This window comes from Lynx rufus, unplaced genomic scaffold (genome assembly GCF_022079265.1).
Source record: "Lynx rufus isolate CCGP_SWC_20201006 ecotype Redwood Valley unplaced genomic scaffold, mLynRuf1.p SCAF_4, whole genome shotgun sequence".
In the NCBI taxonomy this organism is placed as follows: Eukaryota; Metazoa; Chordata; class Mammalia; order Carnivora; family Felidae; genus Lynx; species Lynx rufus.
Window position 1 is genome coordinate 116,566,937 of NW_025814856.1, and position 13,120 is coordinate 116,580,056.

The 13,120-nt window shown below is 39.0% G+C and overlaps 1 protein-coding gene across 2 annotated transcripts in view; it reads left to right on the forward strand.

Moving 5' to 3' along the window:
• STK31 (serine/threonine kinase 31) overlaps nucleotides 1-13,120 on the forward strand; it is an 88,147-nt gene that overhangs the window by 33,005 nt on the left and 42,022 nt on the right. For both annotated transcript variants that reach the window (XM_047097157.1, XM_047097158.1), the window contains exons 9-11: nucleotides 730-845; nucleotides 3,221-3,380; nucleotides 12,124-12,246. In XM_047097157.1, coding sequence (XP_046953113.1) covers nucleotides 730-845; nucleotides 3,221-3,380; nucleotides 12,124-12,246 — 399 coding nt within the window. The remainder of the gene's footprint in view (nucleotides 1-729; nucleotides 846-3,220; nucleotides 3,381-12,123; nucleotides 12,247-13,120) is intronic.

The window sequence follows — 13,120 nt, forward strand, 5'->3', positions numbered from 1 at the left end:
CCCAGGTGCCCCCTCTCTCTTTTTATTTAACTGAAGAGCATGTTGTTCAAATACTGAGTAGTATTTCTATGTTTAAGCGTATAATATCTGGTTTGTAGTATAACTGGAATAAAACTGCCAGATCTTTATATTATTGCTCTGTATGTTATTTTGGATGATTATGGTAGACATGTATTTGAGATACCACTCAGAATCAGGGAGTTTAATCTAGTTTGGGTCAAGTAAATAATGTTTTTGATTCTTTTGTAATGTAGAATGACGTAAGACTTTGTCAGAAAATAAATTGTCATTGAGAATCATTGGGTTTCTATGGGGATCTTTTACTTATCTTTTTAAAATTTAAGTATTAAGACATGTATTATATGAAATTTATTTCTGTTTGGCTTATTAGGATGAATCCTAATCTGACTCAATGAATGAGTCCCTAATCTGTGTGAAGGCAGAAGCCTGGAATATATTATCTTTTTCAGATCCCAATTTATAGGGAAGTCAGTTGTCCTCTGGCTTACCATTAAAAAAATTTTTTTAAAGTAATTTCAGTGCCCAAAGTGGGGCTCAAACCCATGACCCCAAGATGAAGAGTTGCATGCTCCACTGACTGAGCCAGCCAGGTGCCCCCAAATTTTTTAACCTTTAAAATTTTAGTTATGCCTTAAAATCATGTAAGTGACAGTAGAAATACAGTTTCCTGTTTGAGACTCACTAAGATGTGCTTATTTTTTGTTGCAGCAAGAGAAAGCAACTACCATGGATTTGACTAAACATTTAGAAAGCACTCTGAAGACTCGTGTAGGTACCAGAATGAAAAATCTGGCAGCCAAGGTTGAAATACTGAAAGAAATTAGGTAGGTTTTTTTAAGAAGGACAATTTAAAATAATTGCTAATTTGTTAGTACTTTATTTAAATTGTATGCCCACCATTTTTGCTTTGAGACTTAATCTTTATATTTTTATGCCTCAAAGAGAAAAACTAAAACTCCTGAGATAAATTTTATAGTATTTTTGTCAGCATTCCTTTGTCATTACATGTAGTTATATTCTTAAAAAATTTTTTTTTTTGAATGTTTATTATATATTTTTTGAGAGGGAGAGAGAGAGAGACAGAGCACGAGCAGGGAAGGGGCAGAGAGAGCCAGAGAGAATCCGAAGGAGGCTCCAGGCTTGGAGCTGTGAGCACAGAGTTCGACGTGGATCTCGAAATCACCAACCATGAGATCATGACCTGAGCCGAAGTCAGACCCTTAACCAACTGAGCCACCTTGGCGCCCCCACATGGAGTTATATTCTAAAGTCATCTATGAGAGTGAAATGTAAAAATTAACACAAGTTCTAAGTGGTAGTTTGATGGGAAACTACGAAGTCCAGTTGGAGTTCTTAGTGTTATTTTCAGGCTTATACTGAAACTAAAGATTTCAGTAATTTATTTCATTTTATTTTTTAATGTTTTATTTATTTGAGAGAGAGAGAGAGAGAGAGAGAGAGAGAGAGAGAGAGAGAGAGAGACTGCAAGTGGGGGCGGGGCACAGAGAGAGGGAAACAGAGAATCTGAACCAGGCTCCAGACTCACCAGGTGCTGACAGCTCAGAGCCTGATGTGGGGCTTGAACTCATGGACTGCGAGATCATGACCCAAGCTGAAGTTGGACACTTACCTGACTGAGCCACCCAGGTACCCCATAGATTTCGGTAATTTAAATACTTAATAGTACTCTATCTAAAGAAAGAAAAAAGTGGTTTTCATACAGTCAGAAAAGTAGTCTTCCTAGAGTCAGAAGAAGAAGAAATTGGTAAGCAAGTCTTGTACACAGTTTATTTGGCTTTTCTTAGACTCCATATATGATTTATGTAGGTATTTTATATTAGTAGAGAATAGCTTTATTGTTGGTTAGTGATAATTTGTCACCCTGTTCTGGAATGTGGAAAAAAATAGTTCTCAAGACAACTTCGTTCCCTTTCCAATCTACACAAAGAACTTAAATCAGTAATTCATTTTCTCATGTACTTTCAAACACTAAGAAGTTGGTGACCTGAATTAATACTGTGTGTTGGTGTTTTGTCCAGTAGAAATTTATATACTCCAGTATAAATCCATCAATTGTCATCTGGTTTATAAGCCTTTAGGTAGTTTGAGTAATTTTGTCCTTCTAGAACCTAATCAACTTTTGATGCACTACCAAAAATTAAGTGGCTACACTGGCACAGCTGTGAGTCAGACTTAGGACCAAGATAACCCAATAATTTTAATCCATCTTTGAGGAAATAATGTGCTGTTAGAATGGTGGCAGTCTAGTTGGAAACTAGAGAAAAGAATATGGATGGTCCTCATTGGTTTTGCTAACTGGCCTGCTTCTCCAAATGTGTTTTTGTTTTTTCTTTTTTCAATTCCACAAATGCTAATCTGCTTATTAAGGTACAAGGACTATGTGGCTGTAGTCTTGGTAAGCAAGATTGGCCAAGTCTAACATTTTTAAGGAAGTATTCAGAAATCTAATTGTAGACCAAAATTTAAGGTCTGTTTGATATCATTTAAAGTTCTGCAGACTTCCAAAGTTGTCCTTTATGTAAAGGTTTTTTAACAAGTTTTATTTGCTCTTTTTCTCAATCAAATATTTTTAAGTTTTTAATGTTTATTTTGAGAGAGAGAGCACATGTGTGTGAACAGAGGAGGGGGGGAGAGAGAGGGAGAGAGAGAGAATCCCAAGCAGGCTCCACGCTGTCAGCACAGAGCCTGATGTGGGGCTTGATCTCATGAACTGAACAGTGATGTCGTGACCTGAGCCAGAATCAAGAGTCATATGCTTAACTGACTGAACTACCCACATGCCCCTCAATCAAATGTATGTTTAATTATAAGTTATACCAATTATTTATGATTTTACGTAAGGTTTTAAAAAGTACCTCTTCATGTTAATGTTGTACGTAGTTACTTTAGACCATTATTATTTAAGTGTAACTTCTTCCCACATCCATTAAAAAAAATTTTTTTTTAAATGTTTATTTTTGAGAGAGAGACAGAGCATGAGCAGGGGAGGGGAGGAGAAAGAGGGAGACACAGAATCTGAAGCAGACTCTAGGCTTGGAGCCTCATCTGGGGCTCGAACTCAACCAATGGCGAGATCATGACCTGACCTGAAGTCAGATGCTTAACTGATTGAGCCGCCCAGGTGTCCCGAACTTAAAAATGTTTTTATCTTTTCCTTTTTACTTTTGTTTTTGAATAGACGTGTCAACATCAATGTTCGTTTTGGAAATGACCTTTCAGATGCTTTGCAAGTGTTAGAGGAAGAGTGCTTTACTAACCCAGCTTCTTTGACTGAATTAGAGAGAATTTGGGCAGAATACAGTCTTGCTCAGGAGAACATACAAATTTGTGAAAATGTGGTAGGTCAAGAATTTTTTTCTGTTATGGTTTTATTTGTTGAACATAAGGAGATATCTTTTGAAAAAGAAGAAGGATTGTAGATAATGTAGTGCTACTTTGTATGAAATCTTTAATTTTTATAGCATCTTCATGTTAATAATTTGATATCTTTTATTGCCTTATTAAAAAAAAGTAGGATAGATAATGGTGACTGCGGATAAAGCGTCAACAAAATCTTTTCCCCTTTTGCATGAGAGTTTGACCTTTGGATAATTCTCTTTCTGTTTCCTTGGTAATTTGATAAAATGATAATTCAGTCATGTTACTAGTTTAGATAAATAAAACTTCCTAGTTGGTAATTTATATCTGGACTTGAGGAGCTATAAAGTACAAAGAATTGGTGGAGGCTTTTGCAACTGGGCATACCATCCTTGAGGGATCTTGGAAGCTATGCCTATAAAAGATGGTGGTTTTTGAGGGGAGTGAAGCTTGTAAGCCAGGGTGACTTTGACACTTGCTAATGTATCTTGTTTTTGGGTCTGAATGGTGTGTTTTAAGCTTCAGTATTCAACTCTGCCTTACTATTAAATGCTATTAAAGCACCCCTTGTTTAGAGGTGATTATTTGTGGGTAGGGGAGGGGTATGGAGAATGGATTATTTCCTATGAATTCTTTTTTTTTTTATATATATATGAAATTTATTGACAAATTGGTTTCCATACAACACCCAGTGCTCATCCCAAAAGGTGCCCTCCTCAATACCCATCACCCACCCTCCCCTCCCTCCCACCCCCCATCAACCCTCAGTTTGTTCTCAGTTTTTAACAGTCTCTTATGCTTTGGCTCTCTCCCACTCTAACCTCTTTTTTTTTTTTTTTTCCTTCCCCTCCCCCATGGGTTCCTGTTAAGTTTCTCAGGATCCACATAAGAGTGAAACCATATGGTATCTGTCTTTCTCTGTATGGCTTATTTCACTTAGCATTACACTCTCCAGTTCCATCCACGTTGCTACAAAAGGCCATATTTCATTTTTTCTCATTGCCACATAGTATTCCATTGTGTATATATACCACCATTTCTTTATCCATTCATCAGTTGATGGACATTTAGGCTCTTTCCATAATTTGGCTATTGTTGAGAGTGCTGCTATGAACATTGGGGTACAAGTGCCCCTATGCATCAGTACTCCTGTATCCCTTGGATAAATTCCTAGCAGTGCTATTGCTGGGTCATAGGGTAGGTCTATTTTTAATTTTCTGAGGAACCTCCACACTGCTTTCCAGAGCGGCTGCACCAATTTGCATTCCCACCAACAGTGCAAGAGGGTTCCCGTTTCTCCACATCCTCTCCAGCATGTATAGTCTCCTGATTTGTTCATTTTGGCCACTCTGACTGGCGTGAGGTGATACCTGAGTGTGGTTTTGATTTGTATTTCCCTGATAAGGAGCGACGCTGAACATCTTTTCATGTGCCTGTTGGCCATCTGGATGTCTTCTTTAGAGAAGTGTCTATTCATGTTTTCTGCCCATTTCTTCACTGGGTTATTTGTTTTTCGGGTGTGGAGTTTGGTGAGCTCTTTATAGATTTTAGATACTAGCCCTTTGTCCGATATGTCATTTGCAAATATCTTTTCCCATTCCGTTGGTTGCCTTTTAGTTTTGTTGGTTGTTTCCTTTGCTGTGCAGAAGCTTTTTATCTTCATAAGGTCCCAGTAATTCACTTTTGCTTTTAATTCCCTTGCCTTTGGGGATGTGTCGAGTAAGAGATTGCTACGGCTGAGGTCAGAGAGGTCTTTTCCTGCTTTCTCCTCTAAGGTTCTGATGGTTTCCTGTCTCACATTTAGGTCCTTTATCCATTTTGAGTTTATTTTTGTAAATGGTGTGAGAAAGTGGTCTAGTTTCAACCTTCTGCATGTTGCTGTCCAGTTCTCCCAGCACCATTTGTTAAAGAGGCTGTCTTTTTTCCATTGGATGTTCTTTCCTGCTTTGTCAAAGATGAGTTGGCCATACGTTTGTGGGTCTAGTTCTGGGGTTTCTATTCTATTCCATTGGTCTGTGTGTCTGTTTTTGTGCCAATACCATGCTGTCTTGATGATGACAGCTTTGTAGTAGAGGCTAAAGTCTGGGATTGTGATGCCTCCTGCTTTGGTCTTCTTCTTCAAAATTCCTTTGGCTATTCGGGGCCTTTTGTGGTTCCATATGAATTTTAGGATTGCTTGTTCTAGTTTCGAGAAGAATGCTGGTGCAATTTTGATTGGGATTGCATTGAATGTGTAGATAGCTTTGGGTAGTATTGACATTTTGACAATATTTATTTTTCCAATCCATGAGCAGGGAATGTCTTTCCATTTCTTTAAATCTTCTTCAATTACCTTCATAAGCTTTCTATAGTTTTCAGCATACGGATCCTTTACATCTTTGGTTAGATTTATTCCTAGGTATTTTATGCTTCTTGGTGCAATTATGAATGGGATCAGTTTCTTTATTTGTCTTTCTGTTGCTTCATTGTTAGTGTATAAGAATGCAACTGATTTCTGTACATTGATTTTGTATCCTGCAACTTTGCTGAATTCATGTATCAGTTCTAGCAGACTTTTGGAGTCTATCAGATTTTCCATGTATAATATCATGTCATCTGCAAAAAGCGAAAGCTTGACTTCATCTTTGCCAATTTTGATGCCTTTGATTTCCTTTTGTTGTCTGATTGTTGATGCTAGAACTTCCAGCACTATGTTAAACAACAACGGTGAGAGTGGGCATCCCTGTCGTGTTCCTGATCTCAGGGAAAAAGCTCTCAGTTTTTCCCCGTTGAGGATGATGTTAGCTGTGGGCTTTTCATAAATGGCTTTTATGATCTTTAAGTATGTTCCTTCTATCCCGACTTTCTCAAGGGTTTTTATTAAGAAAGGGTGCTGGATTTTGTCAAAGGCCTTTTCTGCATCGATTGACAGGATCATATGGTTCTTCTCTTTTTTTTTGTTAATGTGAGGTATCACGTTGATTGATTTGCGAATGTTGAACCAGCCCTGCATCCCAGGAATGAATCCCACTTGATCATGGTGAATAATTCTTTTTATATGCTGTTGAATTCGATTTGCTAGTATCTTATTGAGAATTTTTGCATCCATATTCATCAGGGATATTGGCCTGTAGTTCTCTTTTTTTACTGGGTCTCTGTCTGGTTTAGGAATCAAAGTAATACTGGCTTCATAGAATGAGTCTGGAAGTTTTCCTTCCCTTTCTATTTCTTGGAATAGCTTGAGAAGGATAGGTATTATCTCTGCTTTAAATGTCTGGTAAAACTCCCCTGGGAAGCCATCTGGTCCTGGACTCTTATTTGTTGGGAGATTTTTGATAACCGATTCAATTTCTTCGCTGGTTATGGGTCTGTTCAAGCTTTCTATTTCCTCCTGATTGAGTTTTGGAGGAGTGTGGGTGTTCAGGAATTTGTCCATTTCTTCCAGGTTGTCCAATTTGTTGGCATATAATTTTTCATAGTATTCCCTGATAATTGTATCTCTGAGGGATTGGTTGTAATCATTCCATTTTCATTCATGATTTTATCTATTTGGGTCATCTCCCTTTTCTTTTTGAGAAGCCTGGCTAGAGGTTTGTCAATTTTGTTTATTTTTTCAAAAAACCAACTCTTGGTTTCGTTGATCTGCTCTACAGTTTTTTTAGATTCTATATTGTTTATTTCTGCTCTGATCTTTATTATTTCTCTTCTTCTGCTGGGTTTAGGCTGCCTTTGCTGTTCTGCTTCTAGTTCCTTTAGGTGTGCTGTTAGATTTTGTATTTGGGATTTTTCTTGTTTCTTGAGATAGGCCTGGATTGCAATGTATTTTCCTCTCAGGAGTGCCTTCGCTGCGTCCCAAAGCGTTTGGATTGTTGTATTTTCATTTTCGTTTGTTTCCATATATTTTTTGAGTTCTTCTCTAATTGCCTGGTTGACCCACTCATTCGTTAGTAGGGTGTTCTTTAACCTCCATGCTTTTGAAGGTTTTCCAGACTTTTTCCTGTGGTTGATTTCAAGCTTCATAGCATTGTGGTCTGAACGTATGCATGGTATAATTTCAATTCTTGTAAACTTATGAAGGGCTGTTTTGTGACCCAGTATATGATCTATCTTGGAGAATGTTCCATGTGCACTCGAGAAGAAAGTATATTCTGTTGCTTTGGGATGCAGAGTTCTAAATATATCTGTCAAGTCCATCTGATCCAATGTCTCATTCAGGGCCCTTGTTTCTTTATTGACCGTGTGTCTAGATGATCTATCCATTTCTGTAAGTGGGGTGTTAAAGTCCCCAGCAATTACCACATTCTTATCAATAAGGTTGCTTCTGTTTATGAGTAATTGTTTTATATATTTGGGGGCTCCGGTATTCGGCGCATAGACATTTATAATTGTTAGCTCTTCCTGATGGATAGACCCTGTAACTATTATATAATGTCCTTCTTCATCTCTTGTTACAGCCTTTAATTTAAAGTCTAGTTTGTCTGATATAAGTATGGCTACTCCAGCTTTCTTCTGGCTTCCAGTAGCATGATAAATAGTTCTCCATCCCCTCACTCTGAAACTAAAGGTGTCCTCAGGTCTAAAATGAGTCTCTTGTAGACAGCAAATAGATGGGTCTTGTTTTTTTATCCATTCTGATACCCTATGTCTTTTGGTTGGCGCATTTAATCCATTTACATTCAGTGTTATGATAGAAAGATACGGGTTTAGAGTCATTGTGATGTCTGTATGTTTTATGCTTGTAGTGATGTCTCTGGTACTTTGTCTCACAGGGTCCCCCTTAGGATCTCTTGTAGGGCTGGTTTAGTGGTGACAAATTCCTTCAGTTTTTGTTTGTTTGGGAAGACCTTTATCTCTCCTTCTATTCTAAATGACAGACTTGCTGGATAAAGGATTCTCGGCTGCATTATTTTTTCTGTCTAGCACACTGAAAATCTCGTGCCAATTCTTTCTGGCCTGCCAAGTTTCAAAAGAGAGATCAGTCACGAGTCTTATAGGTCTCCCTTTATATGTGAGGGCACGTTTACCCCTTGCTGCTTTCAGAATTTTCTCTTTATCCTTGTATTTTGCCAGTTTCACTATGATATGTCGTGCAGAAGATCGATTCAAGTTACGTCTGAAGGGAGTTCTCTGTGCCTCTTGGATTTCAATGCCTTTTTCCTTCCCCAGTTCAGGGAAGTTCTCAGCTATTATTTCTTCAAGTACCCCTTCAGCACCTTTCCCTCTCTCTTCCTCCTCTGGGATACCAATTATGCGTATATTATTTCTTTTTAGTGTATCACTTAGTTCTCTAATTTTCCCCTCATACTCCTGGATTTTTTTATCTCTCTTTTTCTCAGCTTCCTCTTTTTCCATAACTTTATCTTCTAGTTCACCTATTCTCTCCTCTGCCTCCTCCATCCGAGCCGTGGTGGTTTGCATTTTGTTTTGCATTTCATTTAAAGCGTTTTTCAGCTCCTCGTGACTGTTCCTTAGTCCCTTGATCTCTGTAGCAAGAGATTCTCTGCTGTCCTGTATACTGTTTTCAAGCCCAGCGATTAATTTTATGACTATTATTCTAAATTCACTTTCTGTTATATTGTTTAAATCCTTTTTGATCAGTTCATTAGCTGTCGTTATTTCCTGGAGGTTTTTTTGAGGGGAATTCTTCCGTTTCACTTCCCTGGAGTGGTGCGGAACTGCGGGGCACTTCCCCTGTGCTGTCTTGAATAACTTGCATTGGTGGGTGGGGCCGCAGTCAGACCTGATGTCTGCCCCCAGCCCACTGCTGGGGCCACAGTCAGACTGGTGTGTACCTTCTCTTCCCCTCTCCTAGGGGCAGGATTCACTGTGGGGTGGCGTGGCCCATCTGGGCTACTTGCACACTGTGAGGCTTGTGGTGCTGGGGATCTGGCGTATTAGCTGGGGTGGGTAGGCAAGGTGCAGGGGGGCAGAAGGGGCAGGCTTAGCTCGCTTCTCCTTAGGTGATCCACTTCAGGAGGGGCTCTGTGGCAGCCGGAGGGAGTCAGATTCGCTGCCGGAGGTTTGGCTCCGCAGAAGCACAGAGTTGGGTGTTCGCACGGAGCGAGCAATTTCCCTGGCCGGAACCGGTTCCCTTTGGGATTTTGGCTGGGGGATGGGCGGGGGAGATGGCGCTGGCGAGCGCCTTTGTTCCCCGCCAAACTGAGCTCTGTCGTCCGGGGGCTCCGCAGCTCACCCTCCCTTTGTCCTCCAGCCTTCCCGCTTTCCGAGCAGAGCTGTTAACTTATGACCTCCCAGACGCTAAGTCGCGCTTGCTGTCGGAACACAGTCCGTCAGGCCCCTCCGCTTTTGCAAGCCGGACTCGGGGGCTCTGCTTGGCCGGCGAGCCGCCCCTCCGCCCCGGCTCCCTCCCGCCAGTCCGTGGAGCGCGCACCGCCTCGCCGCCCTTCCTACCCTCTTCCGTGGGCCTCTCGTCTGCACTTGGGTCCGGTGACTCCGTTCTGCTAATCCTCTGGCGGTTTTCTGGGTTATTTAGGCAGGTGTAGGTGGAATCTAAGTGATCAGCAGGACGCGCGGTGAGCCCAGCTTCCTCCTACGCCGCCATCTTCCTGTGGATCCCTCGTCTTAACTTTCCTATGAATTCTTTATTAGCATAGGTACAAGTATATTTATTTCGTCTCACAGTTTTCTTTAGTTTATCATATTGAGCTGAACAGAACCCCTTGTTTTTCATGTGAAGATAATTCACCACAGTCATAGCTTTCCAAAGTACCTGTAAGCTCTATACTTGTGTTTGGAGTTGCCCTGTTGTAAGTATTGGTGATTTCTGCCTCTGGGGATTGTACTCTGAAAGTCGTCTTCCCTGTTCATACCTGGGCTGCCCAGTTGGCAACCTAGCTGGCTCTCAGTTGAGAAGTGAACAGAATCACTAGGCCTTTGAAAATGTCGGGGATGTTTAATTTGGAGAAGCGATTATATTTGTGTCATTTTACATATTTGACCCTAACTGATTAATTCTGATGATAGAAGAAAAAAAAGTGACAGAAGCAAGAAGTTTTGAATCTCTATGAAACACAGGTAATGTTAATAGGTACTTTATAAACTTTTTCTTACACTTACTTTTGAAAGGACATTTTTGCTCTTATTTATAAATGAGGAAATTGAGGCCCACGTAGCTTAAGGAAATTGCTGAAGATTACTTAGCTCTAAGTGTTAATATGGAATTTCAACCCAGGTATGTCTGACTGCAGAGTATATTTATTCTCTCCCCATTTAAACTGTACCATCAATATTAAAATATTTCATAATGTATTTTCATGTAATAAGATGAATAAGAACTGTTTTTTAACTTTTGTTTTTCTGGTTTGAGCATAGGACAGTGATTCAAGACAGAAAGGAAGAGGGCTTAATGTAGCTCCAGGACTTAGTATTTTAGTAGAACAAATGTGATTTTTTTTTAAAAGTGATATTTGTTTCTACTTATTGCTAATATTTTCAGGACTTACTTTTAGGCTTCATTGCCCTAACGCTCATTTGATAGGCCGAAGAGTGGATTATTGGATAAATACAGTCATAACTGCCACTCAAAGTTGCCATTTTATTTCCCTTATTGAACTTAATTTGGGTCTTAGCATTGTTATTTTCATTTATGTATTTGTATTTTTGATGAAGAGATTCTTTAGTCTGTAAAGCTATAAAATGGTCTGATTGGGTGGACACAAAAAATATTCTAAAATTCAAGCTTTAAAAATTTTTTTAATGTTTATTTATTTTTGAGAGAGAGAAAGAACACAGCACGAGTGGGGGAGGGGCAGAGAGAGAGGGAGACACAGATCTGAAGCAGGCTCCAGGTTCTGAGCTGTCAGCACAGAGACCAATATGGGGTTTGAACCCATGAACCATGAGATCATGACCTGAGCCAAAGTCAGATGCTTAACTGACTGAACCACCCAGGCACCCCTAAAACTAAAGCTTTTAAGTGTTCATGCCAGATATTGTTACAGGTAGCAAAGATACAGATTTGTTTAAGACATGATCTTCTCTATCCTTCTTGGGTATGGGATAGATATACAAATAGTTTCAATGTAGTTTGATAAGTACTATAATAGAAATCATGTATGGGGTTCTTGGATATCTCTTTATACCTAGGCAAATTGGAGGTTTTACTATGGTGGAGATTAACTGAATCTTGAAGGATAAGTAGATGAAGGAATTGAGGGTGGAATGGGAGTAGGAGGGAGATAGTATGTAATTAATAATAGAACTTGTATAATTTTCTTAAGAAAAACAAAAATTTCATTGTTGCACAAATAACAGGAAAAATTAGGATTGTTAAATATCTTATTTCTAATTAAGGGAAAGAACTCTGTGAGTTTGGCGATCTCAGGAGAGATATATTTGTCTTTTTTTGTTTGTTTTTGAGAGATTTGTCTTAAAGGCTATTGTGTTTGAAGAATGTAATGTTAAATTTTTAAAAATTAATTTATTTTGAGAGAGAGACAGTGCAAGTAAGGATGGGCAGAGAGAGAGGGAGACAGAATCCCAAGCAGGCTCTGCATTGTCAGTGCAGAGTGCAACCTGGGGCTTGAACTCATGAAACTGTGAGATCATGATCTGAGCCAAAACCAAGAGTGGGATGCTTAGTCGACTGAGCCATCCAGGTGCTCCTATAATGTTAAATTTTATTCACTTTAAGAGATCATTTTTTTTTAATATAGGTCAGTATGTAAAAAAAAAAAACAAAACCTGATGTATTAATGACAGTTATTCTTTGTTTTCTTTTTCCAGAATGAAGTGAGTATTTTGATTGCCAAAAGAAATGAAGTGCAACAGAAGCTGAACATGGCAGTAGAAGTTTTTATTCTGGAAGTAGATGAGTTACCTCTTAATAAACGCTTGGAAACATTGCAGGTTAGAATTCAAAAATATATTATGTATACATTAAAATACGTTTATCATTTGAGAGGTGAAATGAGCCAAGAGACCTCAGATAGTACTGATGGCTGCTAAATTTTCTCTTGTCTTCTTTGATGAATTCTGATTTTTTTAATAGAATTAAAATTTTACATTTATCTATTTAATATTTATATATATGTGTGTGTGTCTATCTTGCAAATAAGGTAAAATGGTCAGACACATCATGCTTGCTAGAGCAGCATTCACTGGGAGAGCTCATAGAGACAGAAGCAGTAGCAGGCATGTGAATCCCTGTTTTTAGCAGAAAATCTGGTAGGGTCACGTCAAGAGTTACAAGAGTCCTGATCCTTGAGTTTTAGGGCTTTTAAGATCCAGGATTAGGAGCTAGAGTATAATAGCTATAGGATGTTATGGAACTTTGTCTTCAGCCCTTTCCCTCCATCCTAGCAATGACTTTAATTTGGAGTGAACGGGCATGACAGTATTATCATTCTACCTATTAACATAATTTTTCTCCTCACTTATTCAGATCTTTTTTTTTTTTTTATTGTCTCCTTTAATGATGTTTAAAATTTTTCTCTGAAAGTCCTCAGCATTTCTTCATTTAACTCCAGGATGTTTATTTATTTATTAAAAAAATTTTTTTTAATGCTTATTGGTTTTTGAGAGAGACAGAGAGAGAGAGAGGCAGAGAGAGAGAGGGAGACACAGAATCTGAAGCAGGCTCCAGGCTCCAAGCTGTCAGCACAGAGCCTGACACTGGGCTCAAACCCACGAACCATGAGATTGTGACCTGAGCCAGACTCACATGCTTAGCCAACTGAGCCACCCAGATGCCCTTAAACTTGGTTTTCTTTTTAACCACTAT